The sequence below is a fragment of the Carassius carassius genome, chromosome 36 (assembly GCF_963082965.1).
Source record: "Carassius carassius chromosome 36, fCarCar2.1, whole genome shotgun sequence".
Taxonomy (NCBI): Eukaryota; Metazoa; Chordata; class Actinopteri; order Cypriniformes; family Cyprinidae; genus Carassius; species Carassius carassius.
The window spans coordinates 23,969,084-23,996,493 of NC_081790.1; the positions used below are offsets into that span (position 1 = coordinate 23,969,084).

The 27,410-nt window shown below is 37.8% G+C and overlaps 1 protein-coding gene across 1 annotated transcript; it reads right to left on the minus strand.

Annotated features, from left to right (window-relative positions):
- Nucleotides 1–16,189: 16,189 nt before the first annotated feature.
- LOC132117443 (transmembrane protein 233-like) lies at nucleotides 16,190–18,479 on the minus strand. Its single transcript, XM_059526733.1, has 3 exons — nucleotides 17,924–18,479; nucleotides 17,557–17,680; nucleotides 16,190–17,287 (listed from the first exon to the last, which is right to left on the minus strand). The coding sequence occupies exons 1-3, from the start codon at nucleotides 18,284–18,286 to the stop codon at nucleotides 17,280–17,282; spliced, it is 495 nt and encodes a 164-aa protein (XP_059382716.1). The 5' UTR covers nucleotides 18,287–18,479; the 3' UTR covers nucleotides 16,190–17,279.
- Nucleotides 18,480–27,410: the final 8,931 nt, after the last annotated feature.

The following is a 27,410-nucleotide window of genomic DNA, read 5'->3' on the forward strand; positions in this document are numbered from 1 at the left end:
ATGAATTGAGTATTTGGTATTTTTATAACCGTGACTTTTTTTAAGCGGTTCGGCCTTTCGTCCACACGAAAACGCAGTTTCAGGGCACCGAAACCGAACATTTTTGAAAACTATGGCCAGGGTGAGCATTTTCAGAAACGCCGGTTGCAGTGTTGTCGTGTGGACAGTATAACCGGGGTTTTTGCCTTGCGACGTCAGAGTGTGCGCCGTTATCCGCTGTGTTTGACGTCAGATTGTGCGCTGCTGCCTGCTTCTGATTGGCCAAGGTGACTTTACAATTTGGGTTATATCGCCGCCTGCTGGTGTGACATGCTCTTGACAGCGCTTGATAGCACGTTTTTGCGTCTACACTCAAGTCAAATCCATATAAAGCCAAAGTTTTCCCTATCCAATCTTTTTTTTTTTTTTCTTGTCTCAAGAAATATCTGTGTATACACGAAACCGACTCAAAACAATGTAATATACATGCCAGACCAGCATGTGGCACTGTTATTCTACCACAGAGAAACACTTAAAATGGAGAAGAAGACTTAGAGCATGCACATAAACTGCACGCTGTACGAACCCAACACAACAAGAAGACAAACGTGGAACCATACAATATTAACAATATTAATCTGTGTTAATGTTAGTTAATAAAAAGACAATCGTTCAGCGTTTGTTCATGTTGTTGTTGTTGTTGCTGTTAAAGGGTCACTCCACCCATTTGCATTAAGAGGTCCATTGTTAGAAAACCAGTCATACTATTGAATGGTTGTGCAACATTCTCTCATTTTCCCCTGAGACGAGAGAAATCCACTATTTACCTTTTTCACTTCCTCCTAAAATGACGGAAAAATCGTCATTTGACGTCATTGTAGGAGGAAGTGTAAAAAGGGTGGATTTCTGTAAAGACTACAAGCACAAGTAGTCTGCCCATAGGGGGTTGTACCTAATGCGCTAACAGACATATCACAGATCAGTGCCCGTGCGTTTGATTTCACCGGGAGAAACTTGGAGGAAAATTCTGATTTTTCAGACGGATGCATTGGGGAGGATTTTGATTTAGACGAAGTTATGTTAGAAACGGATGTTCGTGGCTACCTTTATGAGCCACAGTACAGCGACGAGCAGCTAAAAAAAACATGAAAAGCGTCAAACTAACACAGTAAAACATGGTTGATTTACATCGATAATAGCAAACTTATATATAACTTTTAGCTAAGTGTCTAACGTTACATTATTTTGTTACATACTAACTTTACTTACTCATTTCTTGACAAGTGTAACGTTAGTTACTGAGGCAGACACATTAAAACAACAAGCGCGCAAAACATACAAGATATTTAGTTCGTAAACAGAAAAATCATAGGAGATGTGTTTCTTTACAGCAGACGACAATGTCAGTGTGTGTTCTCAGTAGCCACTAGCTGCTAATAGAGTCTAGTCAGAAATAACATTACCTCCAGGCAAATGCGTTTAGTGCTGCTAGAGCTGGTGGTTCCCGACGTTCCTGGCTTTTCGTCGTCATCGTCTGGCAATGAAAATACTGAAGGAATTGCGTTTTTCAAAAGCGCGGGTCTCTTCAATCCTAGGGGGTTAGGCGCATAATCTTCGGGCTTGAAATGTAAACTGCACGCCGTCTGATTTTTTAGTTCTTCAAGTGTTGTGTCCTCACCGAACTTAGGGTTATTGATAACGTTAGCCCGTAGCCACTTTTTGCACAAGTCCGTATCTTTCGGGAATCTGTGAATACTTAATACACGACTTCTGTGGGAAGTCGTGGCCTAATGGTTAGAGAGTCGGACTCCCAATCGAAAGGTTGTGAGTTCGAGTCCCGGGCCGGCAGGAATTGTGGGTGGGGGGAGTGCATGTACAGTTCTCTCTCCACCTTCAATACCACGACTTAGGTGCCCTTGAGCAAGGCATCGAACCCCCAACTGCTCCCCGGGCGCCGCAGCATAAATGGCTGCCCACTGCTCCGGGTGTGTGTTCACAGTGTGTGTGTGTGTTCACTGCTCTGTGTGTGTGCATTTCGGATGGGTTAAATGCAGAGCACAAATTCTGAGTATGGGTCACCATACTTGGCTGAATGTCACTTCACTTCACTTCACTTCACTTACTCCGGGTATTTTCCTTGTTCTTGAACAACATCCCGGTACTATGCAAGTGCACACCATTTTGTCACAAAAACAGTAATTGGGTCGCAAAATAACTCTTCACAACAAATTGTGCCAAATTAGCAGTGGGTGTTTGCTTCCGAGTCTACAATCTCTCACACCTGTTTAACAGAGCGTTCTGATAAGAGGGGTCAAAAACAGAACAGAAGATAGCCTGTTACTTCAAAATTATGATATTTCCAAGGTTGCCAACTCTCACGCATCTGGCGTGACACTCACGCTTTCAGCAGCAATCTCACGCTGAAGTCCAAGCGTGAGTGTCACGCCAGATGCGTGAGAGTTGGCAACCCTGTGTTTCTGATATAAAGATCTTGATAACATTATAAGGGGACCTTATAGAATTGTACAAAATTATATTAAAAAGCAATTCATGACCCATTTAAGGACTCAAATACAGGAATGTCAACTGTATTTCTTCTTGTTTGAATGTGTCTGTTATATATTAAAATGTTATGTTAACATGCTGCCACTTGGGGTCATAACCTGGAGGTGGAAAAAGGGAGAAATAAAAAAGGAAGAAGTGTCGAAGTTGCTGCACACTTGTCACTGCTGCGTTTATTTTATTAGTACTACTGTAAAATACAACATTTTGGCAATGAGGATGACAGCACTCAGTTTACGCCTCCTATGTTCTTGCAATGCTCGGATAAGCCCTCGGTACTGATTAATACTTGGAAGATGTTTGAAAACTATCTTGTCACCATCAGTCCTACAGGAGATCGGTGAACTGAGGAGAGGAAGTGTGCCGTTTTACTACAGTGCCTGGGAGCCAAGGGGTTGAAAGCACAAACGCTTGATGCAGTCTCGTGCACAAGATTAAACCTGCTCAGCATGGCATGCCACAGCGTCATCGGAAATTATGCAGAAAATCAGTGATTAAAACACAATCACAGTCTACTGCACAGTTCAGTCATGCTTGCTTTCGTAGTGGGTCTAGCTCTAACTTGGCTAATGCCCCAAACTGCCCTGCTGCTAAAGCGAAATGTAAGAATTGTGGAAAACTAGGACATTTCGCAAGGGTTTGTCACTCTGAGAAAAAGGTGCAATTGCTTGATGCTCCTGAAAGTGAGGTCCCTGAAATTGTGCATGTACTTGAAGTGGAAGGGAAATTGCTGCGTGACAAAATAAAATACACTGTAACCATTGAAACTGAGGAAGTGAGCCCTGTGTTGATTGAGCTCACTGTGGACACGGGTTCTGCTGTTTATATCTTTCCTTATCCCCTTTATAAGCAGCATTTCAGTGCATTGCTTTTACAACCTCCAGAAGTGAAACTTGCCTGTACTTGGATGTCTATCTGTGCATGTATATTATGGGGATGCAGTGGCCAGTACTAGCATATATGTTTTGGAGAAAGGCACCCCTATACTGGGCATAGACTTAGTATCTGGCCTGAACATTCACATTGCTGAAAATTAATTGATCTCACCCCGATCTCCTACTATTGTGCAACAAGACACTGCTGCAACAACAGAGGACATCGGCTATGCCAAAGGCTTTGTACATCGGGTGAAAGTAAGAGACTCGGTACAGCAAAACTTGCATAGACTTCCTTTATCAGTGAGACATGCAGTTTCCAAAGAACTTTGCCACTTACAAGCTGAAAGCATAATTGAACTGGTGGATGGCTCCCCATGGGTGTTCCCTGATGTGGTGATGACAAAGAATTTGCTTATGTTTGGATTTACGGGCGCTGAACAGAGCAGTAATAATCGATAGCCATTCACTTCCACACATGGAGGATTTATTCACAAAATTAAAGAGATCCACAATGTTCTCAAGTATCGATCTGAACAATGTATACCTCCAAGTGATGCTTCAGGAGGACAGCCAAAATCTGACAGCTTTCATACCGTATGGCAGGGGTGCCCAACCCTGCTTCTGGCGATTGACTGTCCTGCAAAGTTTAGCTCCAATCCTAATCGAACACACCTGAAGCAACTAATTAAGGTCTTCAGACTCACTTAAAAATGAAAGGCAGGTGTGTTTGATTAGGGTTGGAGCCAAACTTTGCAGGACAGTCGATCGCCAGGAGCAGGGTTGGGAACCCCTGCCTAATGGCTTGGCCTCGGCACCTGTGGCTTTTCAAAATATGATAGTTACAATACTTAAAGGCCTTCATGTAGTCCAGAACTATCTAGATGATGTAATTGTGTATGGACACACTGCAGCCAAACATGATTGCAATCTGCGGGCTGTTTTAACAATACTACAGAGGGCAGGTCTCACACTGAATCATGCAAAATGCAAGTTCATCTGCACAAGCCATCGTTATTTGGGTCACACTATCACTGCTCAAGGCCCGTTACCCAATGACTGCCATATTCAGGCTATCTTGCAAGCAGCTCCCATGAACACAGCCAAATTATGTTCATTGTTAGGACTGACGTCCTGGTACTCATTGTTTGTGCCGAACTTCTCTTCGGAGGTGGAGTCTATGAGGGCATGCTTATGGAATGTGGGTGTTTTCAGTTGGACTGAGAGCGCAGAGAAAAGCTTTGAGAAATTGAAGGAGCTCACTGTGAACAGCCAAGCTCTAGCAATATTTGACCCAGCACTGCAAACACTGGTAACCTGTGGTGCCTCTGATTATGGATTAGGGGTTGTTTTAACTCTGATTCACGCCAATGGTTCTGAGCGTACTGTTGCATTTGCCTCTCGCTCACTCTCGGCTGCAGACTGAAAGTACTCCATCGTGGAAAAAGAGGTGCTAGCCTGCATTTGGGTTGCTGAACGGTGGCGAAATTTTTTTTGAGGACCGACGGTTCACGCTTTGGATGGATCTTCAGGCTGTAACTACCTTGCTGGCAACTGACGGTACTGTATGTGCCGTGCTGGTATGCGCAATCGCAAGATGGTCCGCCTGTCTGGTGGATGGTTAAACTATGAAGTTTCCTACAAGCCAGGATCCGAAAATGTCACAGCAGACTGCATCTCATGCTTCCCTTGCCCACCTGTGAGGATACTGACTCTGCCATTGACCCAGACGTGGTGGCATTTCTCTTAGCTGAACCCCGTGCTCTTTCATTATAGTGGTTCTCCAAAGAATTTGCTGCTTGCTCTGAACTGTCAGAATTGCAACAGCAACTACTTACAGGCGGGCCTAAAAACAAGAAAACCCATTCTCCTGAGCTAGCACCATACTTTCATATCAGGGATGAACTGGCAACACAAGACAGCTTGGTCTTTAGAGGTTCATACTGTTTGGTGGTGACTGAATCTCTGCATGGAGCTCGAATTAACTTAGCTCATCAGGGTCATCAGGGTATCGTCTGGACCAAACAGCATCTTTGTGAATTGTATTGATGGCCTGGCATTTCAGCGCAGTCTACCATCACTTCGTGTAAGCTTTGCCAACCCCACGACAAAAGTGACAAAACACATACGCCTCCCCTTCAGCCTGTACCACTTCTGGCTGAACCCTGGCAGAAGGTGGGACTGGACATTGTTAGACCATTTTAGTTAGGGACCTGGGATTGCAGGTATGCACTTACATCAGTTGACTTAATAAGTGGCCAGAAATAGCCTTAACCAGTAATATCTTTACTGATACTGTTACAGACTTTATTGCCACAACGTTCAGCCAGTTTGGCAACCCGGTGAAAATTGTAAATGATAATGGTGTGCGGTTTACATCTCTTGCCTTTGTTGAATTCCTCACAAGCAGGAATATCAAGCACGTACGTACCTCCCTGTACTTTTCACAAACAAATGGCACTGTGGAGTGCATGAACCATGTCCTGAAGGATTGTGTTGAAACAGCAAGCTTGGAAGGGAAGCTCTGGAAAGCTTTGGTGAGGGACTTCTTGCTGCTCTACCGTACCACACCAAATGCTACCACAGGGGCTGCTCCCTGTGAACTCTTAGTGAGACGCCAACTCAGAACGAATTTACACATTCTACCCTCCAGGCCCGCAGTTTGTACTGATGCTACAGTGCAAACTCGTGTTCATGCTCAACAGTCTCAGGTCAAAACCTACACTGACATCAAACATGCTGCAAAAGCATCTGCTTTACGAACAGGTGACAGAGTGCATGTTAGGATGCCTACTCATGTGAAAAAAAAAAGGTTGAAATTCAATCCACCGTCTACAGAGTTGGGACAAAAATGCCAGGGCCCGTATTCATAAAGAATCTTAATGCAAAAAGTAGCTCCTAGTGACAAAATTCTAAGAAAATTCTTAGAAATGTGGGCGTTTACTCTTAAAATTAAAGAAAAAGTCCTAGTAAAGAAAACAATTATTCAGAAAGCATCTTAACCCTTAAAAGAGGTCTTAAGGTCAAACTTGTTAGGAGCACAGACGAGGACTTTTAAGAGGCTTAAGAGTTTCTTTAGCAGAGGAGAAAATGGCAGAAAGACGAAGAGAAGAAATGTGTTGCAGACAATGGATGACAGTGAGTTAATAAGACGCTATAGATTAGATCGTGCAGGGATCATCTTATTAGAGACGTGCTAACATCTCCGACACAGCGCAGAAATGCCATAGCGCCAGAAATTAATCACTACATTACGATATTTGGCAACTGGGAAAATGCAACAATGCAATAGTGATGATTTGGGTCTGTCACAACCTTCTGTAAGCAGAGTGATCACACAAACAGTTACAGCACTTTCAGAACATCTTATTGTGTCGCAGTTCATTTCGTTTTCACTGGACATTCCCACCTTGCAGGCTCAAAAACACTGCAGGCTTATAGGTGCGCACAAGCAGGGGGAATGAACCGTTAATAGTTTGTGCTATACGCTCCCATGTCTGCTTCTTGTCCCTTGCTGTGACACCCGGCCCAAGTTTTCCTTTACAAATGGCCTTGTGTTCATCCACTAACTGGGCTAACAATAAACACTGTTCGGTAACACTTTAGAATACTGTTTCTTACTTACTACATAACTAATAAGGAATTATTGAAGAACTAACAGATTAATTAATTTATTAACACTTAACTCACTACTGTTAACTACTAAGAAAGATGTGTTAACTAATCAGTATGTAATATAATTTTATGATTGTGTTAAGTAACAGTTAGCTAATCAGTAACTATATATTCTGTGATACCTCCTGAAGAACTACTATTAATTATCTACTAGTTAAGGTTCAAGAAAAATAACTATGAAATAACTACTAATGAAAAGTTTTACACAAAATATCACTATAATAATCAGGATGTGTCCCACAAATCAAGTACTTGAGTAAAAGTACAGATACCCCAATAAAATATTACTCCAGTAAAATTATAAGTAGGCCTGTTCATTTTCAAAATTACTTGAGTAAAAGGACAAGTACAAAGTACTACTACAGTAGCAACTTTGTTACAGCCCACTTATTAGCCTATAATGGAAATGAAATATGGATTTTGTTTGCTTCTAAATGTTTAACTTTTGTTCTGTATTAAGAAATGTTCTCATCTGAAACAAACAGATGAGAGTATTTTACAAAGTTTATGATTACTTTTATAGGTTTTGTTTAGTCAAAATGATGTAGTTTATTATTATTTACTAATAGGTTCACTTTAGAATTCTGTAAGTCCTGCAAAATTATCTGATAATTCTTTCTTAATTACTAATGGGTTGCCTATGTTTTCACTTTAGAATACTGTTTCAGATTCTAAGTAATTCTTCAGGAATTATCTGATAATTCTTTATTAATTACTAATGGGTTCCCAATATTTTCACTTTAGAATAGGCCTAATGTTTCATGTTCAAAATAGGTCCTGCATAATTATTTTATAATTCTTTATTAATTACAAATTGGATACCTGTATTTTCACTTTTCCTCAGGCTTTGCCTTACACACAGAAATTGAATTAATGATAATGTGGTATATGCTGAGGAGGCACACATAGAGTACTGTATATAAAATATAAAAACTAACGTAAGTTATCGCAAGGCACTGGAGTCGTGGTGGGTTTCCTATTGGAAGCTGATTTCCTACAAAACACACTCACAAAACAATTTACTACATAGGCAAAACCTCTATAAAATCTATTGCATTTATTAATATTGCATTTTCATACTACTACTACTATTGCTAATAACATTTATATGAGAGGGTCACAATTCAATGTAATTGTGTAAAACTGTTCATTAGTAGTTACTTCATAGTTATTTTTCTTGAACCCCTTACTAGTAGATAATTAATAGTAGTTCTTCAGGAGGTAGGACATAATACATTAGTTATTGATTAGCCAACTGTTACTTTACATAATCATAAAATTATATTACATACTGATTAATTAACACATCTTCCTTAGTAGTTAACAGTAGCGAGTTAAGTGTTAATGAATAATCACCTGTTAGTTCTTCAATAATTCCTTATTAGTTATGTAGTAAGTAAGAAACAGTATTCTAAAGTGTTACCCACTGTTTCTCTGTCCAGTTTGGCTTTCTCGCCCTTCTTGGTTTTGATTCCATGTTTGATACATTAAAACCAACATTCAAACTGCCACTTAAATAGGACAGCAATCACTGTAATTGGAAAGAGTGGAACAATTTTTATCATTCTAAGCCAATAAAATACCTTATAGGAAATTAGAATCATAGTAAATAAAAAAATGATTTATATACACACATATAATGTGTGTGTGTGTGTGTGTGTGTGTGTGTGTGTGTGAGAGAGAGAGAGAACGGTTAAATAGGAAAAATTACGCATGTAAATTCAAAGTGAGAATTAGAATAGACCCTATACTTAAAATCACTGTTTTTTTCCTTCTTGGAAAACCAACCAATCACAGTCTTCAAAAGATTTTGTCATACATAGCAACAGGGTCAACCCCGCCTCCTCATTAAGATGAAAGTTTTTGTCTTTTCCTTACTCAGAGTTGCTCTCAGATCCGCTCTTAAGCTAAGACTCCTACATAAAAGTTTTTAAGCTAAATTAAGAGTTTTCTGAGAAGATTCTTTGAATCTTTATGAATACGGGCCCAGGACACATATATCCTGGATGATGGGAAAGTGTGGAACACTACACCTGTCACCTTGTCCTGGACAAAACCATTCGGATAATGAAACTATTGGGTCTCCAAAGTTGGTTGTTGCACTAGAAACCCAAAGACAGCTCAGAACCAGACGCCCGCCTGTCTGGCACAAAGACTGTCAAATTAACTGTACACACATGCACATTAATCACGATCGTAGGGCTACAACAATACTGTAAAGTCAGATGTTACATGTTGTTGTTGAATAATGGTTCTACTTTGTTCTGCTGCTTTTGTGACAGAAAGTGTTGTGTTCAGTTATGCTGGAATTTGTACTTGTTGATATGAAGAAATATGCATTTCTTGTCATGGAATAGGAGACCTTAATGTCCTTTCCACGTCATAACCTTGGTGAATTAGGTATGGTTAAGCAGTTTTTCTTTGGCTATGATCTTGTTTAGAATGTGATTAAGCCAGATTAAGTATACCTTCCACTGAGTAATATTCTTTAAAAAGTGGGGAAAATGTTGCATCTTAAAATGTTATATTATGTTAATCTGCTGCCACTAGGGGTCACTCATAACCTGGTGGTGGAAAAAGGGAGAAATAAAAAAGGAAGTGTTGAGGTTGCTACATGCTTAACACAGCAGTGACTTCTTTATTAGTACTAATGTTAAATACAACAGTGTCTTATAACCACAGAAAACATTGGTATTATGAAGAATTTTTCACTGCAAGCATTCACAATTTCTTTAGAAAGAGTTCAAATCTTGTATTGTACATTAAATTGGTGGACATTGAGTGCTGCATCAGTCTGATAATTCAGATGGGAATGAGCTGATGGAGAAGCTAAGTAATGCAGAAGTCCCATCACACTCATTTCCTGTAATGAGGCAGAGCAGAGCGAGTGCCTTATGATGTTTTTATCATTCATCAGCTTGAAAATAATTGTTCTCAAAGTGAAATTGTACCTCTATACATTTATCATTATGATTGTGATATAGACTTTTCTATTAAATGTTTTTTTCAAGAGTCTATCTTAATTGTTATATTTATGGTAATTTGTGTGGACTCGCATTATAGGAATAGTTCACCCAAATATTAAAATTTGCTGTTAATTCCCTTTCACTTCATAAGACCTCAATATATCATCAGGTGCTGCAATTAATAATTTCATCTTGCCTGAAATGGGCCTATGCTTTTTGGTTTTTTGACAATCATGTTATGGTAGCCAGTGAATTTTTTGAACCACCATGGTTACAGCAAAAAAATCCTCTTTCCTGTTCTAATGAAGAAAGAATGTCATCTACAAATGGCCCAAGAGGACATAATTATAAGAGGGACATGAGTAAATTAACAGCAAATTTTTATTTTTTGGTTGAATTATCCCTTTAAAAGTGAGTGGTACGGTATCCAAGAGAACTCAACACCCTGCAACTTAAGAAAATACATGCAAATATAAAAAGCTCCGGCAAATTAAGAAAACATCATCAGTTTGCCAACACATATGCTGCAAATACTAACAACACAACCAAATACAGAAAAGTGTTGCAAGTAGCACAGGCCACAACAGAAATGCAACAGAAACACATTTCTATATGTGGTTGCATTGTGAGTGTTTGCAGTGCGTTACAATATTTTGGTTGTGTTGTTAGTATTTGCAGGGCATTACAGTATTTGTGTTGTGAGTGTTTGCAGCACATTACTGCATTTGGTTTTGTTGTTCTTAGTCAATCGAGTCAATCGTTTGTTCGTTATCTGGCTCGGCTAGGTGTTCATTTCTCTCTTCACAGCAGTTCAGTCAGTGTACTGTTTGAGTGAATGAATTACTCCGGGATATTGGTTTGTTTTAACTCAGAGGGAGTCAGCTAACTCAGCTCTCTGTGCCCACCTCCGTCTGTCAGTGGATCAACAGCTTCCTGACAGACAGGCAGCAGCTAGTGAGGCTGGGAAAATACACATCCAGCACCCGTACAATCAGCACCGGAGCTCCCCAGGGCTGTGTTCTCTCCCCACTGCTCTTCTCCCTGTACACTAATGACTGCACATCTAAGGACCCCTCTGTCAAGCTCCTGAAGTTTGCAGATGAAACCACACTCATCGGCCTCATTCAGGACGGTGACGAGTCTGCTTACAGACAGGAGGTTAAAGAGCTGGCTGTCTGGTGCACTCTCAACAACCTGGAGCTTAACACGCTCAAAACAGTGGAGATGATCGTGGACTTCAGGAGAAACCCCCCTGCTCTCCCCCCACTCACCATCATGAACAGCACTGTGACTGCTGTGGAGTCATTCAGGTTCCTGGGCACCACTATCTCTCAGGACCTGAAGTGGGACATTCACATTGACTCCATTGTGAAAAAGGCCCAGCAGAGGTTGTACTTCCTTCGCCAGCTGAGGAAGTTTAACCTGCCACAGGAGCTGCTGAAACAGTTCTACTCCACCATCATCGAATCCATCCTCTGCGCTTCAGTAACTGTCTGGTTCAGCTCAGCTTCTAAATCTGACCTCAGAAGACTACAGAGGGTAGTCCGGACTGCTGAGCGAATCATCAGTTCAACTCTCCCATCTATTCAAGAACTGTACTTATCCAGAGTGAGCAAAAGGGCTGTTAAAATCACTCTGGACCCCTCACATCCAGCACACTCCCTCTTTGAACTGTTGCCATCTGGTCAACACTACAGAGCTCATAATATACCTGTACATACATAACTTCTCATTGTAATATACCTGCCATACATTGTCAATTTGTATATTGTCATTCCTTACCTACTTATTTGTATTTTTTTTTGTATTCCTTTATTGTGTTTTTTGTTCTGTCGCTGTCATTATGTTGCACTGTGGAGCTTCTGTCACGAAAACAAATTCCTTGTATGTGTGAACATACCTGGCAATAAAGCTCATTCTGATTCTGATTAAGTCTCTTGTCCACCATAGAATGAGGATCAGGGACGGTCATGGTCACCTTTCACAAAAGTTTAAGAGTAGTTGTGACATGCTGCTAAATATCATATTTTCTTATAAGATAAAAATCCATGAGGGTTAGAACAATGTAAGAGTAAATTAATAAATCCAATTGTCATATTTTTATATTTGAATGTCCAAGATTTTTTTTTCATCGGATTTCACACTTAAGTTATACAATGGACATTTGCTCATTAAAGTTAAACAAATGAACCTGAAGCTTCCAACTGCTTTACATGATTTATGTAATTTATCAAATACCCCTCTCTCTTTCATTTATACCAATACACTAGAGAACATTGCAGATAATGTTCTTTTTTTACTGACGGCCTTTCAAATTATTCAGAGTAATGTCATGCTCACTACATTCTGATATACTGCCATGATGCCAGCTTTCTCACGTAGGGGTTCTGAGTGGGAAAGTCCATTAGAAGTTTCCTGGAATTGGCCTAACAGCTGTGGTTTACCTCAACAGCTTCCACAAACCCGTCTCTCCATTTAGCAACAGTCATAGGAAAATAATCAGAGACAACAGAGCTCCACTTCAGCACTGACGCTAAACCTCGTTTCAGCTCGTTTAACAACGCATAACTCTTTTTTTTCATGGCTTTATTGGCTCTTTGGCTTTCATTGGCTCCATAAAAAACATTTCTGTTCTTATTAAATCCTGCAAGCTTTCATGCTGTGCTCACAGGATATGTGAGCTGAGGAATCTTCTCTCCGTTTATGCGTAAGTGAAGCTCACAAGCGTGCATTACTCCTGCTGGGCTAACTAGGCCTTTCTGTCTGCAAGAGAATAAGATAGACTGAGTGCTATTGATTTTCTAAACTTCATCCCACGATCTGCTTAAACACATTCTCCATAGGTCAATAGCTCAATGCTGTGGGTGTTTGGTTCAAGTATAAGATTAGAAGATAATAAAGATTCAGTCATTGAATTCATTCAATCATTCATTCAAAAATGTTTTAAGGGGATATAATAATTACTGATCACAGTTTGAATGCTCTCTAGACTGTGAATGATCTGAAGTTCTATTTTGTTGCTAATTTGTGACAAAAAGATAACTGATCTAATGAGATAACCTAATTATTTTAAGAACTGGCGATTTTGTATGAAATAATTAAATACACCATGCCCCTAAACCTCACCCTCATTGAGAAGATTGTACACATTCATACAAAAACATTATTTCCCAAAGCATAAAATTATAAACTGTAAAAAAACTATAAACTATGGACATTTATTGTATTACAAACATTTTTATTAATGACTATTACAAGACGCCAAGATAAATTGCACATCAAATATTATATTATTGAGACATAATTTTGTAAGTGTTCTGAGAATTGCAAATATACAATGAAAATTATTGTTATTTTAATTTCAAAAGCTTTATTCTCTATCCCCAGTGGGGTAGAAAATTGTCTTCAGACAAAAGGCTCAACACACAAACAGCACAAATATTCCTCACATACACACATAACATACATTAAAAATTATAAATAATAAAATCATTCTAAGATCCCATTTTAAATTTCAATGGCAGTTGGAATAAACATCTTCTGACATTTGAGAAGAGTCTCCCACAATAACAGAGGCTTTCCTTATTAGTGCCACAGTGAAAATATCAGTGAGAGGTGTTTGTCTCTCACCAGTCATTTTACTTGCCACATTTATAATCCTTAAAAGTCTATTTTTGCTTGTAACAGAGAGAGAGAGAGTTAAACCAGGACACAATATTAAAAGTAAGAACAGAATCAATAAGTGATTTATATAAAACAATCAGAATATCATTTTCAATGTTAAATCTCCAGTTTTCTCAATAAGCCAAGACACTGATAAGCCTTTTTAAAAACATTATCTGAATGCTTATCAAATGAAAATTTGGAGTCAATCTCAGTATTTAAAAGATCCCACCTTCCTCTCCATTAACTAACAAAGGTTCACAGAGTGCTCATATGTTAAAAGCCCCACAACACATTTCTTTAGATTGACTAATGTTCGAGAACTTTCCTGTCCAGAATGTAATAAAATTAACAAAACTGAAGTATTTAATGACTGAATATCTTTTACATGTCCCACCAGTGCTATATCATCCGCATATTTTGTAAGCGTCAAATTGTCAGTATCACAGGCCATTACATTTATATAAATAGAAAACAGAATTGGTGATAAAAAACACCCCTGGGGAACGCCAGTATTTAAAACCACATTTTTCTGACTTTTTCCCATTTACAAATACATGCTGTGGACAGTCCCGTAAAAAACTATTAATCCATAAGATAATGGCTTGGTGCACCTGCAACTCCTCCAACCTCCTCAAAATATTTTTTATGTACACAGTATTAAAAGCGGAAGGAAAATCCATAAATTAAATACTAACGCAACAATCTATTACTATTCTAGTATTTTCCAATTTTATCCATCAGAGTGAGTGTGGCATCTTCAACTCCACGCCCAACTCTGTAAGCAAACTGCAAGGGATCCAATTTGCCAATCATTGCTTGGGAGACTTGATGACAAACTACTCTCTCCATGCACTTACAAAGCACAGATGTTAAAGCCGCTGGTCTGTATTCTATAAGGTCCTTAGCAGGTGTCTTTTTTGGCAGTGGAATAATGGTACTCTCTTTCCAGGCCTGAGGTACAACATTACAACTCCCTTAAGCATTCCATCAGCACCTTCCCCTTTATTCCATCAGGCCCTGTTGTTTTTGGGTTTAACTCGCAAAAAAAAAAAACCTTTTACAATGTCTTTTCCTCTATTATTATAGGGGGAAATACCGGATGCCCTAAGGGAGTCAATTTCTCATCAGAATCAGTATTAAAACGAGCATAAAACAGATAAAATTCAGTAGCAAAACAGGCAGAATCAGGACACTGAAGATTATGTTACTTCTGATTCCTCTGTATTATACTAATTTTGGCCTTTCCAGGCCATCTGCGCATTGCCCGTTTATACTGCAGTTTAGCATCCTATAGTTTTTAGCTTCAGTTTTTTGCAGGAGTTTACAACTCTTTAAAAAAAAATTAGAAAAAAAAAATATTTTTTAGAGAATCAAACAGTGTTTAAGATCCTTTGTAACCCAAGGTTTGTTATTAAGGTAACATTTTACACGTCTTACAGGAATAACACTGTATACACAAAAATCCACAGATCCAGATATGGAAGCATTCAACATACATCATAACACATTCCAATCTGTAACTTCGAAACAACCTTTTTAGTGCTTCAATGGAATCAAAGTCCCATACCTGAATAGACCTGGTTTGCACTTTCTCAGTCTTTAGTTTTTGCCTGTACTGAGGCAAATGAAGAACAACATTATGACCAGATCCACCTAGAGGGGGATGTACCTTAAAGATACAAGCACCAGGAATATTTCCATAGCACAGATACAATGTGGATGACCAATGTTAGATAGCAAAAACATTACACATCAAATATTATGTTCATTTCCTTAAACAACTATTCTGATTAAACTGGAGAAACAATAGCACTATATTATGAAATATTGTAAAATGTTGCAATATACACTTTATATGCTTTGTGGTATTGGCCCTTTACATCAAACCCATTTAGAACATGGTCAAAGCTTTTATCATCCTAACTAGCCCCATGTGACCATGCAGCCATTAGTGGAGGTTTGGATAATTTATGAAGAGGAAGCAAACAAAAGTTCTGTGGTTTTGGAAAATACATTCTTGCTACAGATGTCTTTGTGGGTCTACATGTCAAAAATATGAATAACTGCAAAATACTTATTATGTCTGAGGCACTACTAAAAATAAAATGTTTCACAAGCAATGGTTTCTTCCATATGTGTCTCACAATATAGACATCATCTTACACTTTGAGGCAGGAATCATTTAGAATAACCTCCATTTGAGGTAGATAATGATTAAATGTAAAGGAAGGAATGCACTTATGTGAAAAGGATATCAATTACCAGACGTGCTTCCTCTGATCTCCGTTGCTCAGGAGGCTGGATGGCTAATAGCAGAACAGGATGTACTGTAGCTTTTTTCAGTCTAGCATTCACAAGTTATTTCCGTGCTAATGGAATGCTTCCAACCAATCTGCAAAAAACACACTTAAACTAGACCAGTAGGTAGGTTTGGTTTAATTTTAACATGCAAAAAATGGCACCGTATTAGCAAAAGACAAATTCGCACAATTTTTCATTTTAGACATGCATGTACTTTTGCTTGAATATAGCCCTTGTTCATCTCCTACAAGTTCAATACATATTTTCAGTACAATATTTTTGCTACGCCCATCTCACACTGCATTCCTCCACCTTGCATCCTTATGATCCTACTCCACACTTCCAGAAGGCTATGAATCAAAATGACAAGGAATAAAAATTATATTCTAAAAAGAAATGTAAAAAATAAGTTTTACCCAAACAAATGTAAATTCTCTCATCATTTACTCACCCTCTTGTCATTCCAAACCTGTGATTTTTTTTCTTCTGCTGGACGCAAAAGAAGATATTTGAACCCATTGACTTTCATGTTATCCACAAAAAGAGATATTTTTCAAAATATCTTCTTTTGTGTTCTACATAAAGAAAGAGTATATAATGACAGAATTTTTATTTGGGGTAAAATTTTGAGGCTTTTGAGCTGTAACAGATTACACAAAATGTATATTACATCTATATAATTTTGTATGCACCAGCTCCGCTGTACCAGCAAACAGTACATGGTAAAAGAAAAGAAAAATAATAACAACAGATTCTCATTCTGAGAACAAGTCACATTCTTGTTATTGCAACATGCAATACATTCACATAATATAATGCACTTGCACTATAGATTACAAAAAGGAAATAAAAATTTATAGATTTCACTTTGCATAGGAATAATTTTTTCTTTCAAAGAATTCAAACATATTGAATACAACACATAGATCATAATTTTAAAAAGACAAAGCCATTTAAGATTTAGTGCAAAATTAGTCTGGTGCTAATGCATTGCTGGATAAAGCAAAGTCTCCAAGACAGCAACAGAAATGGCTGAGAGCCATCAAGACATCAAGGTTAGAAACATTTTTTCAGTGAACATGAGTCCTTGGCAAAAAAATTCAATAAATAAAGTTTTTAACACTGTAGCTTACCACTTTACATAATATAAATTGATATTTAAACTTTTTTTCTTTGAAGGTTTTCCCATGGCATTCATCGTCCATCTTCTTTGGGTCCAATACCCGCTTACATCAGTGCTCACATTTATGTCCAACTAATACTCTGGGAGAGAGAGAAAGAAATGAGAAATTCATTTAAGTATATGATCTTAATTCAACTCTGTTGCAGACAAAAAAACACCGATTTTTAAATAATGCTAATTGTATTTTTATAACCGTTTTATAAAAATAGAAATCAAAACACAATCAAAGATATTAGCTGTATTTTTATAATACTGACGGTTTCATGTTTTCAAAGTTGAGTTAGATGCAACATGTCCCCGATATCTAGTCCCCTTTGTGTGTGTGTGTACAGAAAAATATATAATTTACCTGTCAACAACAGATATAGGACTATAGCCAGACCCACAACAATGGAAACGATACTAAGCAACAAAGATAGACGCCCAAGTCTTCTGGCCCCATCATAATCTTCTGCTTCTATCATGGTTCGAGACTGAAGCAGAACAGAAAGAAAATCATGGATAAGTCTAATTAAAAAATTAAGTAAGCCTAAATATGGTGGCCCCATTATGACATATTAGGGGCCCCATGAGCCACCCTAAACAGAAACAAGAAGAGTTTCTTCTACTTTATTTAATCGGCTTTTGTAATTTATTAGGCTACTAAATCTCTAAAAGTAATTAAGTTTAATTCTGAGAGTATATTAATTAAGTTGAACTCCAGTGACGCCACTCACCATATGTGCGAAATAAATCGCGAACAGGTTTATGGGAACGGCCGGACAGAAGCAGGAGATCACGGCCACCCACATGAAGCTGCAGGGCTCGCGCTCCGCGGGCGTGGGCGACGACGCGCGGCTGAAGCGGCTGAAGCTGACCCGCGACGGAGAGCTGGGCTCCGGGGCAACGTTAACCACAGTCTGTTCCGCTTCAAAACACTTCACGAGGTGTGTATCAGAGGGCGAGTGGTTTAATTCTTTCTTCAGCTCTTTGTCTGAGTTGTCAAGAAGTTTCTGAGTTTCTCCAAAATCGGTGGAGTGCAGTGCGGCTCTCTCGCCCAGGGCACCTGTCGCGTGAGGGGCGTCCGTGTTAACAGCCATCTCTTACCGAACAGATACCCTTGTGTAAGAACAACATCAAATATACACTCTTATGAAGTTATCACGATCAGCATAATATCTTGAATATAATCCAGTTGTTCGCAGAGCAGTTCGAGCGAGATATTCGTACACCTATCGGACCTCCATGCACTTCATCTCGTTTTACATTAGAGATGCTAATCTGGACACTTTGCCTAAATCAAACAGTTTCCATTGGGCACGACAAAAGGGCGCCCAAACGCCGGAATCTGATTGGTGGACCCACACGCGTTAATTGACGCAAGCGCGTGTATCTTCTATCAGTGGATCCAGACGCTTTGATTAATTCGTTTCTGTGCCGAGCTAATTCTAATCTCAGTCGCAAATATTACTCCCCGTGAGATTATATGCGGTTTTGATCGAATGGATGTTTTTCTTGCAAGCTTTATTACACTAATTCAGTCAAGTAGGCTACTAATTAATTCCGCGAAATGTAGAATATGATTATGAAAATTGAGTTTGCAATAAAAAAAGAAAACCGTGGGTAAGGTTTTGTAGTCTATAGATATTTAAAAATAAATATATAAATAAATAAATCACTGCAACGTTCTGGGAAGTTGGGCTTTAGTTTATGGTAAGAAAATAAGCACGTGCTGGCTATTTTAGGCTACTTAAATTTTGTATTCTGTTATTAATTCCAAATTAGCCCATATGACAAAAATTTTAGTTAGAAACATACCTAATCCAAAATAATAATCAGAATACTTTTTGATTAGGCTACACTAACTCGTTTATCACATTTATGTAAATAAGATAATATTGTATCATATTGATATAAAAAAATGTAATAAATAAATAAAAAAGAGAAGGCAAATATATTCCAGTAGTTGTAATTAACAACATGAAGTGAACATGTAATTAATCATTAGGACATTACATCAAGTTTTCCTAACCTATTGGGTTAAGGAACTGCAGGGGGGTTGTGAGTTTAATGAAAAGCTATTAAAGAAATCATAAAATGTAAAAAAAAAAAAAAAAAAAAAAAAAAACGAATATAAAAATGCATTAAACTCTCAGGGGGAACTTCACTGTGAAAAAACTTTTAAGGTAAGTGGTTGCAAATTATTTTAGCTACATTTAAATAAACGCATTTTGCTGAAAGTTAGTCAACTAAATTTTTTTATTTAAATGTAGCTAAAATAAATTGGCTGCAACTTTTCCAATGTTCCATTAAATATACTTAGGTGAAAGTTGTTCAGATGACAAAAAAAAACATTCAGGAATTCCTGCATTACATGGAAATAAGTAATAACTTGCATTTGTGCATTTTAATGTGTCTGAAACACAAAAGCCTTCATCAGTAGTTGATGCAATCTTGAAATATTCAGTTTTGTAAATCCAGTTATTAAATTCAGTGTGGCCTTTCAATTCTGTAATTAAAGCCGTCTGACTATACCGGTCTTTGTGAGCTGTATATATTTACATTGGATAATAGAATGGATAGATGACTTCTTAAAAGTTCCATTTAAAGATACAGTTCACAAGGTTATTTTTATTTTATTTATTATTTCAGGAAAAAAAAGTTCAAACTGAAGAATAATAATAATAAAAAAAAAAAAGACTACAACTGACCTGGCAGAAATAGGCTATAGTACTCAACATCCAACTTAAATGTTGCAGGGAAATTTCATAAAAACTTCAATGGGCAATTTTCAAAAACAAGGCCAATTTAAAATTTACAGAAACAAAATCAAGTTAAAAACAAAAAACTAAATCGGAATCATGTTTGTTGTAAAATTAATGAAATACAATGTAGAATTACAGGTAAATAATACATTATAATCATAAGAAGGGGTAGCAGTATACATTGTATCTAACTTCATTTTAAAAAAGTAAGAACATGAAATGTTCAGATCAGAGGCATGGCCTCTCTCCATCACAGGGTAAGATGGTTAAATCTTCAAATGTGTGCGAATATCACCAACTTTGTTTAAGGTGGTCTAGAAACGGGGGGTGGTTTAACTTCCCCACAGGCTCTCCTCTATTTTCAAATGAAATGTAATAGAATTACAAGTACAGAATTCTGAAACCTGATTACATAATCCAGATTACATTTAATTATCAGTTACTACCCAAAACTAGAATGTATTTGGTTCCTCTAAAATTAGCCACATTTGGAGTAACCTTATTGGACCATCATGCATTTGGTGGGTGTTGTGTCAAATCAATGTACAAATAATTAATTTAATTAACTTTCATCACATAAGAGTGATAAACCAGAAAAATGTTCAAGAGTGGAAAACGTTTAAGTAAATTTTTCTGCTTGATAAATAGGCAGTAAATCCAACTCAGCTAGCTTTACTGTCCAACTGACCATTGACGCCCTCTATCGGTCATATTTTAACACTTAAAGTGCTAGATAACAATATAGGCTTATAAATATTGTTATTAATACATCTCTAGCATTTTACAGACGAGTGACAACTTGCCCCGACCTATGGAAATACACTTTTCTTGAGAACATTGTTTAACATTTCAGTTAAAAGCTTAATTTTATACATGACTCTTGTATGAAATTGTGATTTTTGTTTAGTTGTATACTCAACAGTTTCAGTTTCATGCCTGGGCAGCAGCTGTTGCAAAGGCTAAAATGTACAGAAAATTAATTTCAGTGACTTCTGCCATGCATAATGCATACTACATACATAAAACACTCATCTAGAAGTTAGTTTGATATTAATTCTGATATTACAATAAAAAAAGACCATGGATTTAAATATACATATGTTATGATAATATGGTTAAATATTAATGGTTAATAAAAAAAACAAAAAACATTTGACATTTCCAATAAATATTTTAATAAAAAAAAGTTAATTTTAAAATATCAAAGTTCTAAGACAGAGACGATCCATAATGAATCAGATCCACAGCACTCTTAGATGAAAATGGTGCATGCTGGGTAGAGCTGACCACAACAGTTCTTCAGCTGGCAGCTTTAGCGTCAGGACAGGGTCATAAAGTTTGCCAGAGAAGAACTGCGGTAGGTCAGCCAATATTCACTCATCAGCATCCACAACAATCCTAGAAGATAAAAACAAGACAGAAGATTACTTTTCAAAAACAACCCAAGATATGTCCCACAACCAAAACGGTGTGCATCAGTGCTCACATTTATGTCCAACTAATACTCTGGGAGAGAGAGAAAGAAATGAGAAATGCCCAAAATGCCCATCATTCCTCAGATCCCCAACAACACGTGCTGAAACAAACTTCTTGCTTGTGTCAAAAGAGTCTATATTTTCCATATATTCCATACAGAAACATACTGAATCACGCTAACTCTATGACACAGACTCAGGTTGCTCGCACTTTCCGTCTCGTTTCCCTCCCCATGCTGCGTTTGGTAATCATCTACCATTCTTTCTCAGTACTCCGTGTCCCTGGTTCATTCCACCCTCCCCCATCCAGCAAGCCGGCACAGACACGCAGACATGAATCAGCAGGCATTGGGAGTGGAGGCCAGAGGACAAGGTAAGGCCTTGAGAGCACAATTCAGACATAATGTCAACTATGATGAATAGAACAAACACGATAAACAGTTAGAAAATTATGCGTGACTCAAATGTTTCATCTTTCATGGGAAGGTTAAAGAGATATTTCACCACAAAATAAAAAATTACAGTTCTGAAATGTACTTTGAGGATTTCTGCCACTTGTCCCTATCCACTTATTATGTTTCAATCAGAGCAGCTTGAACAACTTTCTAAACATCTCCTTTTGTGTTTTACAGAAGTAGGTAGGTCATACTGGGTGTATAAATAACAGTAATTTAAATTTTGGGTGAATGACCCTTTTAACTATTAAAAGTGGCATCTTTTTAAAATACGCAGATATGATTCTGAAGTCTCAGACTCACTGAATAAAATGTGCCTGTGGTGACAGTTCTGCAAAATGATATTTTGTTGCTTCTTGCATGTTCCCCATCTGGCAGCTGTAAATATCACAGCAGTTTGGAAATTAAATGTTGGTTGAGTGATGCTAAAAAGTTAATCGCATTTTAAAATAATGTATTAGCTACACTACATGTAACCGATAGTGGGTGGGAAGCATGCAATCTGTCATCACATGCAGTTTCTGACTCATGCTAAATCATGCAATCGCTTTCTTTTGTGCAATATTTTAATGTTTTAACTTTTGCTTTTTGAAATCGATCACGTTCAGCAAGGAGGAGAGGATGGAAAGGGAAGGGGGGCAAACCATACACTATGATAAAAGTGTTTGGAGCTCATAAAAATACTAATTGACCATTTTCCATTTTAATAACTTGTGCAAACAGGAATAAAATTGATTGTTGTTTTACTGACTGTATTGTTCAGCGCAGCTAGAAAATGCAGTGAATGGTATGTAGGCTATAGCTATTTTTACATTTATATAACACAATATAACATTTTACAAAATTCATGATTTCTGATTGAGAAAAAAACGAAGGCCTCAGTGATATCAGATAAGAGCTGACTTTGGACTTTTATGTATTCTTTATAATATCACCAGTAAATTATTATGTGTGTGTTAATTAGTGCTTATTATTAAGCATCTATTCTACCTCAAAACTCTTACAAAACTTACGCTATACAAATCACCTACATGAAATTTCCAAGGGTGTCGAAGCAGTGCAAGCAAATTAGCCTGAATTGACAATGTTTGCATATCTGAACGCTCGTCTCGTTCCCATCCCCAGTCAATCTATTGATCTGGTCTGGGTGTACACAAGCTGCAATGCGTGAATGGAAAATTGAAACATTAAAGGTCAGCTCGCTACTGCTAATGGTTTAAAACACTAGCCTACATTGTTAGCACTAAAAAAAGTGTCTCTCATGGTACTAAGACATGTTTGACCCTTGGTATCAAAAGTTTTTGCACAAGAACAAACAATAAACTGCTCAACTTAACTGCAATCGTTCATGTAAACTCTGAGCTAATGCTGAGGTCTTTTCTCAGAGGTGACAAAGTGATATCTAGTATGAGCAAACAAAAGACTGAATCAGTTAGTGTGTGAGTACTGAAGAACAGGGAAGGATGAGGTCTCTATTGCTCTTTACCGTTTAAGGACAGAGGGGAATTTATTTTTATTTTTTAATCATCACATTGCAAAGCCCGAGGCTGAATCAGATGTGACCGAGTACTGACTTGCCATGGATTCTGCAGGCAGGGCAAACGGTGGCCATTTTAACACTGGCATCAATACAGAAATATACCTTTTTGTATTTAAAAACATCAACATAAACAACAGCAACATGATAATTATTACTTAAGGAAGTCTGGTGCACAAATACCTCACCACTGAAATCATCTATAAAAAAAAAAAATGTGGTTGTGTCAGTTGTAAAATACATTTTATTTTAAGCAACGCAACCCACCTTCCAGATCCACAACAGTGCAGTCCGAGTTTATAAACGGACTCCTCAAACATGAGGAACAGGGTGGACATGTTAGCTTTCTGTCTCTTAAAGGGCTGTAACCGCAGAACAGTAATTCGATTTGAACACCAATTCAGAAGAACGGTCTATTTTTGGATGCCTGGTCGAAAAGTGTTGACTTGCTATCTATGACTCAAAAACGAAGCTAGCTGGGTATCAAACCAATGATACAGATACAGAATGTCACAAGGAGCGTCTTTTCAAGGATTTCTGCTGATACGCATTGACTTAGTGTCGCTGAGTGAAATACTCAGAGCTTTTGAGGCCTGCTCTTCACAGACACTCTACATTTAGAAGAACACAGTTTAAACCACTTTAAACAGCACATTGTTCTTAAATATACTTTTATCTAGTTTATATTTAACAATATTCTTTAAAAACCATGAAAATAAACCATGCCAGTATATTCAGTGGCATTTAAAGGTTATTAAAGTAACTTAACATTAACTTAGGCAAACAATAGGCAATTATTACTAACTAAAATAATCAATTCTAATTTTTTTTTTTACATGGTCTTTAAAATTACGTAAAACAGTGTATACATGAAATAGCTGAACTATCAGAGCCAATAACGTCTGCTACGTCACTTCCTAAATCTGTAACATTCCACTGAAACGTTTAATGACCAGCAAAACCGATTGTAACGTCACATATCGAGCAAAAGCGAAGGAGATTTCCTCATCAGAGGTGAATAAATTACATAAGGATGTTCTTACCCAACCAAATCAGGAAACACACTTTAGCCGACACGTTGGCATCTATGCAGCAATAAAAAGGACTGACGTGATTGTACCGAATAACTATCTTGTCTTTACTCAACATGAAGGATTAGATTTTTAGAGAACTTTAAATATGGAGATTACGATTTGCGCCCTCGAGTAAAGGCTTTAGTAACGTTAGGCTGGAAGTTTGGCCGGTATAATGGAATGAAACTTATGTAATGACCTCCGCCCGGTATCCAACATATTCGATGATGGCCTGTTCTAATATTATAATCGTTCATTTTTTCGTGAATGTAACGCGTATTCGTACCTCTGAAGAATCAGATTTTTTTCCGCCCCACCTAAAGTGAACTGCCTCGCCTTTCCCCGGAGCTCATAAAGCTGTTCTGTCTGAAACCCCCGACAGAAGCAGACTGCGGATAAGACAGGCAACAATGCTGGTTAATATCTGAAAAGTTAATTAACATAAACACTCACCTCACCGGTGAAGTGGTTCCTCCGTTCTCGCCGTCTCACGTTTACCGGCGTCTGCGATCAGCTGGCAAAGAGAGTGACGCGATTACTAACAGCTGGCCGCTGGATCTGCGACGTCAACGGTTCACTATGACGACTGTCTTCCGTAGATTATGAATGACTTCCACTTCAGCCAACGTTAAGCCTCGACTCCCAAGAAAGGGGGCGGGGACAAAATGGTTCCAACCAATCAAGAGGATTCCTGCTCAGCCAATTGTCCGTACATGTGAAAGTTTACAGTACTTCCCCCAAAGTTAATTTCAATAAAATAATAATTTAAACATGCCAGGTGTATACGCAATAAAACATTCAATAGGCCTATAAAGGTATGCAAAAAGCACACATGCTGTTATAAACAGGTATTACTCTCAAAAATGTCTACATTTTTATAAACCATATGTGAGGGACCTAGAAGTCAGGGACAACCAACACAAGCTTTCCACTGGAAAAAAAAAATTGGTTATTAATAAATAAATTAAATAAACATTTAAACCATTCAGACAGAAACAAACTATAAACTGACATCTCAGTGTAACATCTTCTAAAGGGAAACCTATGAAACTTTACATTCAACATATAGGCCTAACATTAAATAAATAAGAATAAAAAATTTTGAGAGCAATGCAGAATTTTTTTCACAAATGCAGAAACAAAAAGTAAATCTGTAAAGTAAAATGTCAGAAATAATGTTTGGCGGCTGTTTCTCCTTATGACCTAACCTTTATTGCTGTTGCTAAGTTTAGCTGCACAGCACCATGTTCTTCTCTCTAACTGATGGCCTTGTTCTAAGTATAGAGTCAATGTCTGAGCCAAAAACAGGTCGTATGATCACATCTGAGTAGAATATTTAATGCTTTATAGTTATAAAGCCTAAATGCTAACTCTTTTGATAGGTTCTGTACAAATCTAATATATTTTTTTTTTGTATACAGCTGAATAAAATGGGTGATAGCGATTTAAGTATAGTTTATATATTATAAATGTAAAAATTTTATTTTCTTCATAGTATCTCTTTTAATACTCATGATACTGCTTTCAGTTAAAGTTCATTTGAAATGAAAATAAAACGTCAGTAAGTAATGCATTGAACGAACAATGTATGGCATCATTTAGAGACAGACGGCGCTTCTCACACAACAAACATGCGTGAGGTGATTTCAGTTAAAAAAGAGTTTCACGTTCCACCTTTGAATGCCACAATGGAAGAGAGCAAAAAGAAAAGGAAAGACACAACAAAAGAGAAAAATAAATTGAGGAATGGATTTAACCAGTCAAGCGATTCAGGTTAGTTGGAACATTTAGGCTATTTCCAAAGTCTGTCTTTAACAGTATTATACAGTATTATATTATCAGTGCAAAGCTCAAGCCAAAGCCAAAGAACGTAAGAACAACAATTCCAAAAACCCCAAGGGTGTATCAGAAGTGGTTCCAACAGAGGAGGACAAATCTGACTTGACTGATCTTGAGCATGACTGCTTGAGATGGGAAGGATCTCTTGAAGACCCCACTGGAGGTCTACAGAGCCAACCGCTGTAAACGTTATATGGCATCAAGGCAGGTTTTTCAACTAAATATTCAGAATGGTTTAAACATAAACTCAAACTCTTCAAAACTAAATCCACGAAACAAGCCTGGAGTTTTAACATGAAGAACTTACAGGTGCATCTCAATAAATTAGAATGTCATGGAGAAGTTCATTTATTTCAGTAATTCAACTCAAATTGTTGAACTTGTATTAAATCAGTTCAGTGCACACAGACTGAGGTAGTTTAAGTCTTTGGTTGATTGTGAAGATTTTGGCTCACATTTAACAAAACCCCACCAATCTCAACAAATTAGAATATGGTGACATGCCAATCAGTTAATCAACTCAAAACACCTGCAAAGGTTTCCTGAGCCTTCAGAATGATCTCTCAGTTTGGTTCACTAGGTTACACAATCACAGGGAAGACTGCTGATCTGACAGTTGTCCAGAAGACCATCATTGACACCCTTCACAAGGAGGGTAAGCAACATTCATTGCCAAAGAAGCTGGCTGTTCAGAGTGCTGTATCCAAGCATGTTAACAGAGAGTTAATCGAAAGGAAAAAGTGTGGAGGAAAAAGATGCACAACAAACCGAGAGAACCGCAGCCTTATGAGGACTGTCAAGCAAAATCAAATTCAAGAAATGGATTGAACTTCACAAGGAATGGACTGAGGCTAGGGTAAAGATATCAAGATCCACCACACACAGACGTGTCAAGGAATTTGCTGAATCATAGATAACGTCAGAGGTGTCTTAACGGCTAAGGAGAAGAAGAACTGGACTGTTGCCCAGTGGTCCAAAGTCCTCTTTTCAGATCTTTCTTCATTTGGAAACCAAGGTCCTAGAGTCTGGAGGAAGGATGGAGAAGCTCATAGCCCAAGTTGCTTTAAGTCCAGTGTTAAG

Coding starts and splice junctions, on each gene's coding strand:
- LOC132117443 (XM_059526733.1), bottom strand. CDS start 18,286: ATGGCTGTTAACACGGACGCCCCTCACGCGACAGGTGCCCTGGGCGAG. Junction 17,681..17,923: donor CGATTTATTTCGCACATATG/GTGAGTGGCGTC, acceptor GTTCTGCTTCAG/TCTCGAACCATGATAGAAGC.